This window comes from Cololabis saira, chromosome 14, assembly GCF_033807715.1.
Source record: "Cololabis saira isolate AMF1-May2022 chromosome 14, fColSai1.1, whole genome shotgun sequence".
In the NCBI taxonomy this organism is placed as follows: domain Eukaryota; kingdom Metazoa; phylum Chordata; class Actinopteri; order Beloniformes; family Belonidae; genus Cololabis; species Cololabis saira.
Window position 1 is genome coordinate 45,498,607 of NC_084600.1, and position 17,733 is coordinate 45,516,339.

At 48.4% G+C, this 17,733-nt stretch overlaps 1 protein-coding gene across 2 annotated transcripts in view; it reads right to left on the reverse strand.

Moving 5' to 3' along the window:
- Positions 1–17,733, reverse strand: part of mark4a (MAP/microtubule affinity-regulating kinase 4a) — a 106,835-nt gene that overhangs the window by 20,675 nt on the left and 68,427 nt on the right. For both annotated transcript variants that reach the window (XM_061740663.1, XM_061740665.1), the window contains exons 11-14: positions 16,548–16,647; positions 7,382–7,491; positions 4,051–4,237; positions 2,671–2,882 (exon numbers count right to left, since the gene is read on the reverse strand). In XM_061740663.1, coding sequence (XP_061596647.1) covers positions 2,671–2,882; positions 4,051–4,237; positions 7,382–7,491; positions 16,548–16,647 — 609 coding nt within the window. The remainder of the gene's footprint in view (positions 1–2,670; positions 2,883–4,050; positions 4,238–7,381; positions 7,492–16,547; positions 16,648–17,733) is intronic.

The following is a 17,733-nucleotide window of genomic DNA, read 5'->3' on the forward strand; positions in this document are numbered from 1 at the left end:
GGCTGTCTCATTGTGTTTTCCAGCTAATAAGTCAGAGATTCATCTGCAACATCTGGTTACAAAACTAATAAAAACCTTCTTTTTCAGTGTGTTCAAACTGAGATTACTGAATTATAGTAGCAGTTACAGTTACAGTTACAGTTACAGAGATTCTGACAGTTGGGAGAAAAACTTCAGAGTGTTTCCTTTCAAAAGAACCAGAACCATCGATGAACTGCAATCGGTTCAAGAACAGATTTACATTTACTTTGGGTTTAACTTGTATAGACTTTTAGGCAACTTTTACAGGAGTGGAAACGAGTGGCCAATCTTTTGGGTTGGTAGCCACGAATCACCGTGGTAGCCGTTTGACTCACCGTGGTAGCCGTTTGAACCCCGTGGTAGCCATTTGACCCCCCTTGGTAGCCGTTTGACTCACCGTGGTAGCCGTTTGACTCACCGTGGTAGCCGTTTGACTCACCGTGGTAGCCGTTTGACTCACCGTGGTAGCCGTTTGACCCCCCTTGGTAGCCGTTTGACCCCCCTTGGTAGCCGTTTGATTCACCGTGGTGGCCGTTTGACTCCCCGTGGTAGCCGTTTGACTCACCGTGGTAGCCGTTTGACTCACCGTGGTAGCCGTTTGACTCACCGTGGTAGCCGTTTGACTCACCGTGGTAGCCGTTTGACTCACCGTGGTAGCCGTTTGACTCACCGTGGTAGCCGTTTGACTCACCGTGGTAGCCGTTTGACTCACCGTGGTGGCCGTTTGACTCACCGTGGTAGCCATCATGACTCACCGTGGTAGCCGTTTGACTCACCGTGGTGGCCGTTTGACTCACCGTGGTAGCCGTTTGACTCACCGTGGTAGCCGTTTGACTCACCGTGGTAGCCGTTTGACTCACCGTGGTAGCCGTTTGACTCACCGTGGTAGCCGTTTGACTCACCGTGGTAGCCGTTTGACTCACCGTGGTAGCCGTTTGAACCCCGTGGTAGCCGTTTGACTCACCGTGGTAGCCGTTTGACTCACCGTGGTGGCCGTTTGACTCACCGTGGTAGCCGTTTGTCTCACCGTGGTAGCCGTTTGACTCACCGTGGTAGCCGTTTGACTCACCGTGGTAGCCGTTTGACTCACCGTGGTAGCCGTTTGACTCACCGTGGTAGCCGTTTGACTCACCGTGGTAGCCGTTTGACTCACCGTGGTAGCCGTTTGACTCACCGTGGTAGCCGTTTGACTCACCGTGGTAGCCGTTTGACTCACCGTGGTAGCCGTTTGACTCACCGTGGTAGCCGTTTGACTCACCGTGGTAGCCGTTTGACTCACCGTGGTGGCCGTTTGACTCACCGTGGTAGCCGTTTGACTCACCGTGGTAGCCGTTTGACTCACCGTGGTAGCCATCATGACTCACCGTGGTAGCCGTTTGACTCACCGTGGTAGCCGTTTGACTCACCGTGGTAGCCGTTTGACTCACCGTGGTAGCCGTTTGACCCCCCTTGGTAGCCGTTTGACTCACCGTGGCAGCCATCATGACTCACTGTGGTGGCCGTTTGACTCACCGTGGTAGCCGTTTGACTCACCGTGGTAGCCGTTTGACTCACCGTGGTAGCCGTTTGAACCCCTTGGTAGCCGTTTGACTCACTGTGGTAGCCGTTTGAATCCCGTGGTGGCCGTTTGACTCACCGTGGTGGCCGTTTGACTCACCATGGTAGCCGTTTGAATCCCGTGGTGGCCGTTTGACTCACCGTGGTAGCCGTTTGACTCACCGTGGTGGCCGTTTGACTCACCATGGTAGCCGTTTGAATCCCGTGGTGGCCGTTTGACTCACCGTGGTGGCCGTTTGACTCACCGTGGTAGCCGTTTGACTCACCGTGGTAGCCGTTTGACTCACCGTGGTAGCCGTTTGACTCACCGTGGTAGCCATTTGACTCACCATGGTAGCCGTTTGACTCACCGTGGTAGCCGTTTGACTCACCGTGGTAGCCATCATGACTCACCGTGGTGGCCGTTTGACTCACCGTGGTAGCCGTTTGACTCACCGTGGTAGCCGTTTGACTCACCGTGGTAGCCGTTTGACTCACCGTGGTAGCCGTTTGACTCACCGTGGTAGCCGTTTGACTCACCGTGGTAGCCGTTTGACTCACCGTGGTGGCCGTTTGACTCACCGTGGTAGCCATCATGACTCACCGTGGTAGCCATCATGACTCACCGTGGTAGCCGTTTGACTCACTGTGGTAGCCGTTTGACTCACCGTGGTAGCCATCATGACTCACCGTGGTAGCCGTTTGACTCACCGTGGTAGCCATCATGACTCACCGTGGTAGCCGTTTGACTCACCGTGGTAGCCGTTTGACTCACCGTGGTAGCCATCATGACTCACCGTGGTAGCCGTTTGACTCACCGTGGTAGCCATCATGACTCACCGTGGTGGCCGTTTGACTCACCGTGGTAGCCGTTTGACTCACCGTGGTGGCCGTTTGACCCACCGTGGTAGCCGTTTGACTCACCATGGTAGCCGTTTGACTCACCGTGGTAGCCGTTTGACTCACCGTGGTAGCCGTTTGACTCACCATGGTAGCCGTTTGACTCACCGTGGTAGCCGTTTGACCCCCCTTGGTAGCCGTTTGACTCACCGTGGTAGCCGTTTGACTCACAGTGGTAGCCGTTTGACCCCCCTTGGTAGCCGTTTGACTCACCGTGGTAGCCGTCATGTCCTTGCGGCGGTCGGGGATCTCCGACTTGTTGGGGTTGTTAGCGCTGCTAACCATGGGGCTAGAGGGCGGCAGGCTGTGGCTACCCATCACGCTGCAGCTAGCTTTCCTGGACGGCATCCGGCCCTCGCGCAGCTCCCGCTCGCCGGCGCTGGTCGGGCTGCGCTTGGGCTGCATGACGGGCATGGAGGGCCCGCCTTTGTTGTGGAGGACAGAAGAGACACACGAGACGGAATAAGGGATATTCTGATGGTAACGAGACACGTAAGGGATATTCTGATGGTAACGGAATATTCTGATGGTAACGAGACACGTAAGGGATATTCTGATGGTAACAGGAATATTCTGATGGTAACGACACTCGTAAGGAATATTCTGATGGTAACGAGACACGTAAGGGATATTCTGATGGTAACGAGACAATCATGAGGAATATTCTGATGGTAACGTTGTGGAGGACAGAAGAGACACACGAGACGGAATAAGGAATATTCTGATGGTAACGAGACACGTAAGGAATATTCTGATGGTAACGGAATATTCTGATGGTAACGAGACACGTAAGGAATATTCTGATGGTAACGGAATATTCTGATGGTAACAAGACACTCATAAGGAATATTCTTACGGCAGGAAGTGCTGCTGTTACCATGGTAACAACTCCCCTTCCCAACGGCAGGAAGGGACGTGTGCGCTCTTAATAGTACGTCCGAATTAATGCTACTACTGATATTTAGTGCCGAACTTAAGTAAACTTTTTAGTCTGGCATTTCGGACGCACCGCAAGATTCCTTGCAAACTTCAAATTCATGTTCCATTTGATGGGGATAGTAAAAGGAGTAACCCAGGGCTCATATTGGGGTTTTTAAAAACCTGAATATGAGCAAATTCTGGTTATTCAAAGGGGTTATTGGTGTTTACATGGCCGTGGAACCAGGTTATTGATCATATTCGGGTTTTAAAAGGGTTATTGATGCTGGAAACGCAGTCACGCCAGAGCAGAGACATGTTAGAGACATGTTAGAGACATGTTAGAGACACGTTAGAGACATGTTAGAGACACGTTAGAGACATGTTAGAGACATGTTAGAGACACGTTAGAGACAGAAGACACGTTAGAGTCTCGTCAGAGCAGAGACGTGTTAGAGACATGTTACAGACATGTTAGAGACACGTTAGAGACAGAAGTCTCATCAGAGCAGAGACTCGTTAGAGACATGTTAGAGACATGTTAGAGACATGTTAGAGACACGTTAGAGACACGTTAGAGACATGTTAGAGACATGTTAGAGACACGTTAGAGACACGTTAGAGACATGTTAGAGACATGTTAGAGACAGAAGTCTCGTCAGAGCAGAGACTCACAGAAGTCGCTGTGTCTTCTCTGCCGGTGGTACGTGGACGTGCTGCGCTGCGTCTTGCTGTGCGAGGACGAGGTGGAGGACGAGGACGAGCCGGTGGCCGACGAGTGCTTGTTGGTTCCGTTGGTGATGGCGTTGGTCCGAACCCGGGCCAGGGACAGACTGCTGGCGGTCCGGGCGTCGCTGCTCTCCTACAGGCCCGGGACAGGAGGATAAGAGTCAGAAAAGAGTCAGAAAAGAGTCAGAAAAGAGTCAGAAAAGAGTCAGAAAAGAGTCAGAAAATAGTCAGAAAAGAGTCAGAAAAGAGCCAGAAAAGAGTCAGAAAAGAGTCAGAAAAGAGTCAGAAAAGTATCAGAAAAGAGTCAGAAATGTGTCAGAAAAGAGTCAGAAAAGTATCAGAAAAGTGTCAGAAAAGTATCAGAAAAGAGTCAGAAAAGAGCCAGAAAAGAGTCAGAAAAGACTTAGAAAAGTATCAGAAAAGAGTCAGAAAAGAGTCAGAAAATAGTCAGAAAAGTGTCAGAAAAGAGTCAGAAAAGAGTCAGAAAAGAGTCAGAAAAGAGTCAGAAAAGAGTCAGAAAAGAGTCAGAAAAGAGTCAGAAAAGAGTCAGAAAAGTATCAGAAATGTGTCAGAAAAGAGTCAGAAAAGAGTCAGAAAAGTATCAGAAAAGAGTCAGAAAAGAGTCAGAAAAGTGTCAGAAAAGTATCAGAAAAGAGTCAGAAAAGACTCAGAAAAGTATCAGAAAAGAGTCAGAAAAGAGTCAGAAAAGTATCAGAAAAGAGTCAGAAAAGAGTCAGAAAAGAGTCAGAAAAGTATCAGAAAAAGTGTCAGAAAAGAGTCAGAAAAGAGTCAGAAAAGAGTCAGAAAAGAGTCAGAAAAGAGTCAGAAAAGAGTCAGAAAAGTATCAGAAAAGAGTCAGAAAAGAGTCAGAAAAGAGTCAGAAAAGAGTCAGAAAAGAGTCAGAAAAGAGTCAGAAAAGAGTCAGAAAAGAGTCAGAAAAGTATCAGAAAAGTATCAGAAAAGAGTCAGAAAAGAGTCAGAAAAGAGTCAGAAAAGTATCAGAAAAGAGTCAGAAAAGTATCAGAAAAGAGTCAGAAAAGAGTCAGAAAAGAGTCAGAAAAGAGTCAGAAAAGAGTCAGAAAAGAGTCAGAAAAGTATCAGAAAAGAGTCAGAAAAGAGTCAGAAAAGAGTCAGAAAAGTATCAGAAAAGTATCAGAAAAGAGTCAGAAAAGAGTCAGAAAAGTGTCAGAAAAGAGTCAGAAAAGAGTCAGAAAAGTATCAGAAAAGAGTCAGAAAAGAGTCAGAAAAGAGTCAGAAAAGAGTCAGAAAAGTATCAGAAAAGAGTCAGAAAAGAGTCAGAAAAGAGTCAGAAAAGAGTCAGAAAAGAGTCAGAAAAGAGTCAGAAAAGAGTCAGAAAAGTATCAGAAAAGAGTCAGAAAAGTGTCAGAGAAGAGTCAGAAAAGAGTCAGAAAAAGTATCAGAAAAGAGTCAGAAAAGAGTCAGAAAAGAGTCAGAAAAGAGTCAGAAAAGAGTCAGAAAAGAGTCAGAAAAGAGTCAGAAAAGAGTCAGAAAAGAGTCAGAAAAGAGTCAGAAAAGAGTCAGAAAAGAGTCAGAAAAGAGTCAGAAAAGAGTCAGAAAAGTATCAGAAAAGAGTCAGAAAAGAGTCAGAAAAGTATCAGAAAAGTATCAGAAAAGAGTCAGAAAAGAGTCAGAAAAAGTATCAGAAAAGAGTCAGAAAAGAGTCAGAAAAGAGTCAGAAAAGTATCAGAAAAGAGTCAGAAAAGAGTCAGAAAAGTATCAGAAAAGTATCAGAAAAGAGTCAGAAAAGAGTCAGAAAAAGTATCAGAAAAGAGTCAGAAAAGAGTCAGAAAAGAGTCAGAAAAGAGTCAGAAAAGTATCAGAAAAGAGTCAGAAAAGAGTCAGAAAAGAGTCAGAAAAGAGTCAGAAAAGTATCAGAAAAGAGTCAGAAAAGAGTCAGAAAAGTGTCAGAAAAGAGTCAGAAAAGTATCAGAAAAGAGTCAGAAAAGAGTCAGAAAAGAGTCAGAAAAGTATCAGAAAAGTATCAGAAAAGAGTCAGAAAAGAGTCAGAAAAGAGTCAGAAAAGAGTCAGAAAAGAGTCAGAAAAGTATCAGAAAAGAGTCAGAAAAGAGTCAGAAAAGAGTCAGAAAAGAGTCAGAAAAGTATCAGAAAAGTATCAGAAAAGAGTCAGAAAAGAGTCAGAAAAAGTATCAGAAAAGAGTCAGAAAAGAGTCAGAAAAGAGTCAGAAAAGAGTCAGAAAAAGTGTCAGAAAAAGTGTCAGAAAAGAGTCAGAAAAGAGTCAGAAAAGAGTCAGAAAAGAGTCAGAAAAGTATCAGAAAAGTATCAGAAAACAGTCAGAAAAGAGTCAGAAAAGAGTCAGAAAAGAGTCAGAAAAGTATCAGAAAAGTATCAGAAAACAGTCAGAAAACAGTCAGAAAAGAGTCAGAAAAGAGTCAGAAAAGAGTCAGAAAAGTATCAGAAATGTGTCAGAAAAGAGTCAGAAAAGAGTCAGAAAAGAGTCAGAAAAGAGTCAGAAAAGAGTCAGAAAAGAGTCAGAAAAGAGTCAGAAAAGAGCCAGAAAAGAGTCAGAAAAGAGTCAGAAAAGAGTCAGAAAAGAGTCAGAAAAGAGCCAGAAAAGAGTCAGAAAAGAGTCAGAAAAGAGTCAGAAAAGAGTCAGAAAAGAGTCAGAAAAGTATCAGAAAAGTATCAGAAAAGAGTCAGAAAAGAGCCAGAAAAGAGTCAGAAAAGAGTCAGAAAAGAGTCAGAAAAGAGTCAGAAAAGAGTCAGAAAAGAGTCAGAAAAGAGTCAGAAAAGTATCAGAAAAGAGTCAGAAAAGAGTCAGAAAAGAATCAGAAAAGAGTCAGAAAAGAGTCAGAAAAGAGTCAGAAAAGTATCAGAAAAGAGTCAGAAAAGAGTCAGAAAAGAGTCAGAAAAGAGCCAGAAAAGAGTCAGAAAAGAGTCAGAAAAGAGTCAGAAAAGAGTCAGAAAAGAGTCAGAAAAGAGTCAGAAAAGAGTCAGAAAAGAGTCAGAAAAGTCCGGGCGTCGCTGCTCTCCTACACCCACCGGGAAAGGCACAAGGGGAATGAGGAATACGAACAAATTCCGGTTATTCAAAGGGGTTATTGGCGTTTCCATGGCTGTGTAACCGGTTATTACCAATATTCCGGTTAGAAAAGTCTTATTGATGCTGGAAACGCAGTCCCAGTTGTTGACAGAGCTGAATCTTTACGAGCCCTTCGGGCTTCGTTCCCTGCACACCACGGTTTTATAAAACATTTGTGCTATATAAATAAAAGAAATGAAATAAGAGAAACTCACGTCTCCTTTCCGGCCCAGCAGCAGGTACGTGGCCGTCACCTCGTTGTATTTCTGGTTGAGCAGAGCGTCTTTGATTTCCTCTGAGGTGAAGCCCATTCCCACCATCACCTCTGAAACCAGAAGAGACGGTTAAAAACCATGAACCAGGACCAGGTCTGGTGGTAAAACCCTGAACCGGGACCAGGTCTGGTGGTAAAACCCTGAACCAGGACCAGGTCTGGTGGTAAAACCCTGAACCAGGACCAGGTCTGGTGGTAAAACCCTGAACCAGGACCAGGTCTGGTGGTAAAACCCTGAACCAGGACCAGGTCTGGGGGTAAAACCCTGAACCAGGACCAGGTCTGGTGGTAAAACCCTGAACCAGGACCAGGTCTGGGGGTAAAACCCTGAACCGGGACCAGGTCTGGGGATAAAACCCTGAACCGGGACCAGGTCTGGTGGTAAAACCCTGAACCAGGACCAGGTCTGGTGGTAAAACCCTGAACCAGGACCAGGTCTGGTGGTAAAACCCTGAACCAGGACCAGGTCTGGTGGTAAAACCCTGAACCAGGACCAGGTCTGGGGGTAAAACCCTGAACCAGGACCAGGTCTGGTGGTAAAACCCTGAACCGGGACCAGGTCTGGTGGTAAAACCCTGAACCAGGACCAGGTCTGGTGGTAAAACCCTGAACCAGGACCAGGTCTGGTGGTAAAACCCTGAACCAGGACCAGGTCTGGTGGTAAAACCCTGAACGGACCAGGTTTGGTGGTAAAACCCTGAACCAGGACCAGGTCTAAGGATAAAACCCTGAACCAGGACCAGGTCTGGTGGTAAAACCCTGAACCAGGACCAGGTCTGGTGGTAAAACCATGAACCAGGACCAGGTCTGGTGGTAAAACCATGAACCAGGACCAGGTCTGGTGGTAAAACCATGAACCAGGACCAGGTCTGGTGGTAAAACCATGAACCAGGACCAGGTCTGGTGGTAAAACCATGAACCAGGACCAGGTCTGGTGGTAAAACCCTGAACCAGGACCAGGTCTGGTGGTAAAACCATGAACCAGGACCAGGTCTGGTGGTAAAACCATGAACCAGGACCAGGTCTGGGGGTAAAACCCTGAACCAGGACCAGGTCTGGGGGTAAAACCCTGAACCAGGACCAGGTCTGGTGGTAAAACCATGAACCAGGACCAGGTCTGGGGGTAAAACCCTGAACCAGGACCAGGTCTGGTGGTAAAACCATGAACCAGGACCAGGTCTGGTGGTAAAACCATGAACCAGGACCAGGTCTGGGGGTAAAACCCTGAACCAGGACCAGGTCTGGTGGTAAAACCATGAACCAGGACCAGGTCTGGTGGTAAAACCATGAACCAGGACCAGGTCTGGTGGTAAAACCCTGAACCAGGACCAGGTCTGGGGGTAAAACCATGAACCAGGACCAGGTCTGGGGGTAAAACCCTGAACCAGGACCAGGTCTGGTGGTAAAACCCTGAACCAGGACCAGGTCTGGTGGTAAAACCCTGAACCAGGACCAGGTCTGGTGGTAAAACCCTGAACCAGGACCAGGTCTGGTGGTAAAACCCTGAACCAGGACCAGGTCTGGTGATAAAACCCTGAACCAGGACCAGGTCTGGGGGTAAAACCCTAAACCAGGACCAGGTCTGGTGGTAAAACCCTGAACCAGGACCAGGTCTGGTGGTAAAACCCTGAACGGACCAGGTCTGGTGGTAAAACCCTGAACCAGGACCAGGTCTGGTGGTAAAACCCTGAACCAGGACCAGGTCTGGTGATAAAACCCTGAACCAGGACCAGGTCTGGTGATAAAACCCTGAACCAGGACCAGGTCTGGTGGTAAAACCCTGAACCAGGACCAGGTCTGGTGGTAAAACCCTGAACCAGGACCAGGTCTGGTGGTAAAACCCTGAACCAGGACCAGGTCTGGTGATAAAACCATGAACCAGGACCAGGTCTGGTGGTAAAACCCTAAACCAGGACCAGGTCTGGTGATAAAACCATGAACCAGGACCAGGTCTGGGGGTAAAACCATGAACCAGGACCAGGTCTGGTGGTAAAACCCTGAACGGACCAGGTCTGAGGATAAAACCATGAACCAGGACCAGGTCTGGTGGTAAAACCCTAAACCAGGACCAGGTCTGGTGATAAAACCCTGAACCAGGACCAGGTTTGGTGGTAAAACCCTGAACCAGGACCAGGTCTGAGGGTAAAACCCTAAACCAGGACCAGGTCTGGTGATAAAACCCTGAACCATGAACCAGGTCTGGTGGTAAAACCATGAACCGGGACCAGGTCTGGTGGTAAAACCATGAACCAGGACCAGGTCTGGTGGTAAAACCCTGAACCAGGACCAGGTCTGGTGGTAAAACCATGAACCAGGACCAGGTCTGGTGGTAAAACCATGAACCAGGACCAGGTCTGGTGGTAAAACCCTGAACCGGGACCAGGTCTGGTGGTAAAACCCTGAACCAGGACCAGGTCTGGGGGTAAAACCCTGAACCAGGACCAGGTCTGGTGGTAAAACCCTGAACCAGGACCAGGTTTGGTGGTAAAACCCTGAACCAGGACCAGGTCTGAGGATAAAACCCTGAACTGGGACCAGGTCTGAGGATAAAACCCTGAACCAGGACCAGGTCTGGTGGTAAAACCCTGAACCAGGACCAGGTCTGAGGATAAAACCCTGAACCAGGACCAGGTCTGGTGGTAAAACCATGAACCAGGACCAGGTCTGGTGGTAAAACCCTGAACCAGGACCAGGTCTGGTGGTAAAACCCTGAACCAGGACCAGGTCTGAGGATAAAACCCTGAACCAGGACCAGGTCTGGTGGTAAAACCCTGAACCAGGACCAGGTCTGGTGGTAAAACCCTGAACCAGGACCAGGTCTGAGGATAAAACCCTGAACCAGGACCAGGTCTGGTGGTAAAACCCTGAACCAGGACCAGGTCTGGTGGTAAAACCATGAACCAGGACCAGGTCTGGTGGTAAAACCCTGAACCAGGACCAGGTCTGGTGGTAAAACCCTGAACCAGGACCAGGTCTGGTGGTAAAACCCTGAACCAGGACCAGGTCTGGTGGTAAAACCCTGAACCAGGTCTGGTGGTAAAACCATGAACCAGGACCAGGTCTGGTGGTAAAACCCTGAACCAGGACCAGGTCTGGTGGTAAAACCCTGAACCAGGACCAGGTCTGGTGGTAAAACCCTGAACCAGGTCTGGTGGTAAAACCATGAACCAGGACCAGGTCTGGTGGTAAAACCCTGAACCAGGACCAGGTCTGGTGGTAAAACCCTGAACCAGGACCAGGTCTGGTGGTAAAACCCTGAACCAGGACCAGGTCTGGTGGTAAAACCATGAACCGGGACCAGGTCTGGTGGTAAAACCCTAAACCAGGACCAGGTCTGGTGGTAAAACCATGAACCGGGACCAGGTTTGGTGGTAAAACCCTGAACCAGGACCAGGTCTGGTGGTAAAACCCTGAACCGGGACCAGGTCTGGTGGTAAAACCATGAACCGGGACCAGGTTTGGTGGTAAAACCCTGAACCAGGACCAGGTCTGGTGGTAAAACCCTGAACCGGGACCAGGTCTGGTGGTAAAACCATGAACCGGGACCAGGTTTGGTGGTAAAACCCTGAACCAGGACCAGGTCTGGTGGTAAAACCATGAACCGGGACCAGGTCTGGAGGTAAAACCCTGAACCAGGACCAGGTCTGGTGGTAAAACCCTGAACCAGGACCAGGTCTGGTGGTAAAACCCTGAACCAGGACCAGGTCTGGTGGTAAAACCATGAACTGGGACCAGGTCTGAGGATAAAACCCTGAACCAGGACCAGGTCTGGTGGTAAAACCCTGAACCAGGACCAGGTCTGGTGGTAAAACCCTGAACCAGGACCAGGTCTGGGGGTAAAACCATGAACCAGGACCAGGTCTGGTGGTAAAACCCTGAACCGGGACCAGGTCTGGTGGTAAAACCCTGAACCAGGACCAGGTCTGGTGGTAAAACCATGAACCAGGACCAGGTCTGGTGGTAAAACCCTGAACCAGGACCAGGTCTGGTGGTAAAACCCTGAACCGGGACCAGGTCTGGTGGTAAAACCATGAACCAGGACCAGGTCTGGGGGTAAAACCCTGAACCAGGACCAGGTCTGGTGGTAAAACCCTGAACCAGGACCAGGTCTGGTGGTAAAACCATGAACCGGGACCAGGTCTGGTGGTAAAACCCTGAACCAGGACCAGGTCTGGTGGTAAAACCCTGAACGGACCAGGTCTGGTGGTAAAACCCTGAACGGACCAGGTCTGGTGGTAAAACCCTGAACCAGGACCAGGTCTGGTGGTAAAACCCTGAACCAGGACCAGGTCTGGTGGTAAAACCATGAACCAGGACCAGGTCTGGGGGTAAAACCATAAACCAGGACCAGGTCTGGTGGTAAAACCATGAACCAGGACCAGGTCTGGTGGTAAAACCATGAACCAGGACCAGGTCTGGGGGTAAAACCATGAACCAGGACCAGGTCTGGTGGTAAAACCATGAACCAGGACCAGGTCTGGGGGTAAAACCATGAACCGGGACCAGGTCTGGTGGTAAAACCCTAAACCGGGACCAGGTCTGGTGGTAAAACCATGAACCGGGACCAGGTCTGGTGGTAAAACCCTGAACCAGGACCAGGTCTGGTGGTAAAACCCTGAACCAGGACCAGGTCTGGTGGTAAAACCATGAACCAGGACCAGGTCTGGTGGTAAAACCCTGAACCAGGACCAGGTCTGGTGATAAAACCCTGAACCAGGACCAGGTCTGGTGGTAAAACCCTGAACCAGGACCAGGTCTGGGGGTAAAATCCTGAACCAGGACCAGGTCTGGTGGTAAAACCCTAAACCGGGACCAGGTCTGGTGGTAAAACCCTGAACCAGGACCAGGTCTGGTGGTAAAACCCTGAACCAGGACCAGGTCTGGTGGTAAAACCATGAACCAGGACCAGGTCTGGTGGTAAAACCATGAACCAGGACCAGGTCTGGTGGTAAAACCATGAACCAGGACCAGGTCTGGTGGTAAAACCATGAACCAGGACCAGGTCTGGGGGTAAAACCCTGAACCGGGACCAGGTCTGGTGGTAAAACCATGAACCGGGACCAGGTCTGGTGGTAAAACCCTGAACCAGGACCAGGTCTGGTGGTAAAACCCTGAACGGACCAGGGGCCTCATTTAAAATGGACTGCGTAGGATTCATACTAAAAGTGCACGTACGCTCAAAAGCCGAAAATGCCGTGCGCAAAAAAAAATCCGGATCAATAAAACCATGTGCACGCAGACTTCCACGCAGTCCAGCTGGAAGGTTGCGTAGCTGAATCCGCCCCTTTACACGCCCAGAAATGCATATGGATGAGCCTGCTGAGCATGCGCAGTGGCTTTCTGCAGCCTGTTTGGCGCAGATCCATGGTTTGGCGTCAGAATTAATTAGAAGTAGCAGCCACCGTGACACTGACTTTCACGGAGACAGAGATGTTGTAGATGATGTGGAGGACAGGAAAACCACATTATTTGGTGGTCACAGTAAAAGTTAGAATAAGTATATAAATAGTATACAATAAAATAAAGCGAGTGAGTGGCAGCACGCCGTTGCTGCGCTAAACGCCGTGAGTTCCCCGGCGCAACAGGGGGACACACGTCCCCCCGTCTTTTCAAAATCATGTTTTTTTTCCCTTACTTTTTACAGTTTAAAAACTAACGGTAGGATCAGCCTTAAATTGCAAATTATCAAGACACTGTATGAAAGCGATACGAGAAAGGCCCGGCAGCCCCGCTCCCCCTCCTCCTCTCTCCCCTCAGAGCGGCTCAGGGCGGGTTTATGGTTCCGCGTCACCGATGCAGAGCCTACGGCGTAGGTGCGCGTCGCCGCGTACCCTACGCCGTAGGCTCTGCGTCGTTTAACGCGGGACCCTAATTTAGGCACCATATACAAGCAGCACGTAAAGGTTTCACGCGCGCGTAAAACTCATATATATGAAAAAAAATCTGTGTCCCTTTAGGGAAGAAATGAGGGGCTCCGTGGGGCTCCCTAAACGCAGCCCCTCATTCGTTCTGTCCTAAAGCGGTGCAGAGGAGGCTGCAGCTCCAGTAGCTCCAGAGTCCTGACTGACAGCTTCACACACAGAGGGACACGATCAGGGCTATTTTATTTTATTTTATTATTTTATTATTTTAAGCCTGACATATGTTGTGATGTGTGATGACATTATTAAGAGTATGACATGAATCTGGCTTCATTTCACCACCTCACAGCCTGCGTCGCCAGTTCCCCGTGTCTTAAGTAAATTCTTACGGGAGGGTCCGAGTTGCCGTAAAGATACGCAGATTTTTCGGTTAGTTTTTTCTTTTTAGATCCGAGGATTTGCGTAGAAGGTGGCTTCCGCAACTTTCAGGCGCTTTTTCTGCGCAAGCAAGCTTTATAGATGAGGCCCCAGGTCTGGTGGTAAAACCCTGAACGGACCAGGGGCCTCATTTAAAATGGACTGCGTAGGAGTCATACTAAAAGTGCACGTACGCTCAAAAGCCGAAAATGCCGGGCGCAAAAAAAAATCCGGATCTATAAAACCGCGTGCACGCAGACTTCCACGTAAGGTTCTCTTTATAAATCACAGTCCAGCTGGAAGGCTGCGCACGTGAATCCGCCTGGTATCCCCGCCCTCTACACGCCCACTTTCTACCGAAAATGGAATCATTTTGCATATGAATGAGCCTGCTGAGCATGCGCAGTGGCTTCCTGCAACCTGTTTGGCTTCAGAATGAATGAATGAACGTGTCGAGCCACCGTGCCACTGAATTTCACTGAGATCTGAGATCTAGATGTTGTTGATGAGGAGGAGGACAGGAAAACCACATTATTTTGTTGTCACAGTAAAAGTAGAAAAATAAATAGTGTAAAATAAAGAGAGTGAGTGGCAGCACGCCGTTGCTGCGCGGAACGCCGTGAGTTCCCCGGTGCAACAGGGGGACACACGTCCCCCCGTCTTTTCAAAATCATGTTTATTTTCCCCTTACTTTTTACAGTTTAAAAACTAACGGTAGGCTCAGCCTTAAATTGCAAATTATCAAGACACTGTATGAAAGCGATACGAGAACGGCCCCGCAGCCCTGCTTCACCACCGCCCCCCCCCCCCGCTCCCCCTCCTCCTCTCTCCCCTCAGAGCGGCTCAGGGCGGGTTTATGGTTCTGCGTCACCAACGCAGAGCCTACGGCGTAGGTGCGCGTCGCCGCGTACCCTACGCCGTAGGCTCTGCGTCGTTTTAACGCGGGGCCATAATTTAGGCACCATACACCCGCACGTAAAGGTTTCACGCGCCCGTAAAACTCATATATATGAAAACAAATCTGAGTCCCTTTAGGGAAGAAATGAGGGGCTCCGTGGGGCTCCCTAAACGCAGCCCCTCATTTGTTCTGTCCTAAAGCGGTGAAGGAGGTTCCCGGCGTGTCACCGCGGCTGCAGCTCCAGCAGCACCAGAGTCCTGACTGACAGCTTCACACACAGAGGAACACGATCAGCGCTATATTATTTTATTTTATTACTTTATTATTTTAAGTCTGATATATTTTGTGATATGTGATGACATTATTAAGAGTATGACATGAATCTGGCTTCATTTCACCACCTCACAGCCTGCGTCGCCAGTTCCCCGTGTCTTAAGTAAATTCTTACGGGAGGGTCCTAGTTGCCGTAAAGATAAGCAGATTTTTCGGTTAGTTTTTTCTTTTTAGATCCGAGGATTTGCGTAGAAGGCGGCTTCCGCAACTTTCAGGCGCTTTTTCTGCGCAAGCAAGCTTTATAGATGAGGCCCCAGGTCAGGTTTGGTGGTGTGGTGGCAAAAATTGTTGTTTGTTCAATAAAGTGTTCAAAAAAGAATGTCTTGACACATCAGCTGTCTTTCTGGAGTTTTAATAAAAGGCATTCATGAATGGGGTCCCCACTATAACTGATCAGAAAGCAGTCAGTGTCTGAGTGAACCCAAGATGTTTAGAGAAACCCTGTCTTATATTTCAGCCAGCTTAAAACAAAAGACAGAATAAATGTCACCCTGACACTCATGCCTGGCTCCACCACCTTTTGCCACCACAATAGTGAGAGTGGTAAATTCCACAGGCGCTGTGTCAAAGGAACTAAAATGACCTCGGCTACATAAATTGTCAGCATAGTAATGTTCACTTGAAAACAGGATTGTGCATTATTCCGTTTTAAAGCATACTCTATGTTATACCAAAATGTCCCATTACATTCCACCCTTTTTAGCATTTTTATGCTAAACCATAATAAAACAGGAAATTTTGTACTGACCCACCCCGTGACCTTTATGCTCTGTCCCGCACCAGCCCAACGCTAGCACAAACGCTAGCCCAACGCTAGCACACCCAGTCTCCAACTTGGGAGTTACAGACCCAGGCAGAGGATCAAAGGTCACGGGTGCAGAAGAGCCAAAACCCCTCCCCTCCCTGCACAAAAGGAGGGTAAAAGACTCATCCGTCTAGATCAGGAGTCGGCAACCCAAAATGTTGAAAGAGCCATATTGGACCAAAAACGCAAAAAACAAATATGTCTGGAGCCGCAAAAAAATCTTGTATAAGCCTTAGAATGAAGGCAACACATGCTGGGGGAGGATTTTTGATGATGTACTTCGAGAAAAAAGTTGAAATGTTGAGAAAAAAGTCCAAATTTTGAGAAAAAAGTCGAAATGTCGAGAAAAAAGTCGAAATATTGAGAAAAAAGTCGAAATGTCGAGAAAAAAGTCAAAATTTCGAGAAAAAAGTCAAAATGTCAAGATTAATGTTGAAATACAATCTTGAAAAAAAGTCGAAATGTCGAGAAAAAAGTCAAAATTTCAAGAAAATAGTCAAAAGAGTCGAGAGGGTCGAGATTAAAAAGGAAAGGAAAAAGGAAGAAAAAAAAGAAGAAAAAGAAAAAAGAAGAAAAAATAAGAAAAAAGAAAAAAGGAAAAAAGCAGAGAAGGAAAAAAAAGGTCAAACATTTTCTAAATAGCTCCAGGAGCCACTAGGGCGGCGCTAAAGAGCTGCATGCGGCTCTAGAGCCGCGGGTTGCTGATCCCTGGTCTAGCTACACTGAACCTATAAGGAAGGTAAAAACCCTCCGTTGAACCGGGACCAGGTCTGGTTGCAGCTTCGTCACTCACCGATACGAGCCGGGTCACTGTAGTCCTCCACCGGCTCTATGTGGGGCTTCAGATCTTCCCCTTCGTACCCTGAATTGATCCACTTGTCCTTCATGACTTGCTGCAGAAACAGAAACACAGAAACATAGAAACACAGACAAGCCTCGTCAAAGCGTCAGCCAGAGTTTCTGCTTCACTCCCGTCTGGTTTGTGAGTTTCTGCTTCACTCCCGTCTGGTTTGTGAGTTTCTGCTTCACTACCGTCCGGTTTGTGAGTTTCTGCTTCACTCCCGTCCGGTTTGTGAGTTTCTGCTTCACTCCCGTCTGGTTTGTGAGTTTCTGCTTCACTCCCGTCCGGTTTGTGAGTTTCTGCTTCTCTCCCGTCCGGTTTGTGAGTGAGTTTCTGCTTCACTCCCGTCTGGTTTGTGAGTGAGTTTCTGCTTCACTCCCGTCCGGTTTGTGAGTTTCTGCTTCACTCCCGTCTGGTTTGTGAGTTTCTGCTTCACTCCCGTCTGGTTTGTGAGTTTCTGCTTCTCTCCCGTCTGGTTTGTGAGTTTCTGCTTCACTCCCGTCCGGTTTGTGAGTTTCTGCTTCTCTCCCGTCCGGTTTGTGAGTTTCTGCTTCACTCCCGTCCGGTTTGTGAGTTTCTGCTTCTCTCCCGTCCGGTTTGTGAGTGAGTTTCTGCTTCACTCCCGTCTGGTTTGTGAGTGAGTTTCTGCTTCACTCCCGTCCGGTTTGTGAGTTTCTGCTTCACTCCCGTCTGGTTTGTGAGTTTCTGCTTCACTCCCGTCTGGTTTGTGAGTTTCTGCTTCTCTCCCGTCCGGTTTGTGAGTTTCTGCTTCACTCCCGTCCGGTTTGTGAGTTTCTTCTTCACTCCCGTCTGGTTTGTGAGTTTCTGCTTCTCTCCCGTCTGGTTTGTGAGTTTCTGCTTCACTCCCGTCCGGTTTGTGAGTTTCTGCTTCACTCCCGTCTGGTTTGTGAGTTTCTGCTTCACTCCCGTCCGGTTTGTGAGTTTCTGCTTCTCTCCCGTCTGGTTTGTGAGTTTCTGCTTCACTCCCGTCCGGTTTGTGAGTTTCTGCTTCACTCCCGTCCGGTTTGTGAGTTTCTGCTTCACTCCCGTCTGGTTTGTGAGTTTCTGCTTCTCTCCCGTCTGGTTTGTGAGTTTCTGCTTCACTCCCGTCCGGTTTGTGAGTGAGTTTCTGCTTCAC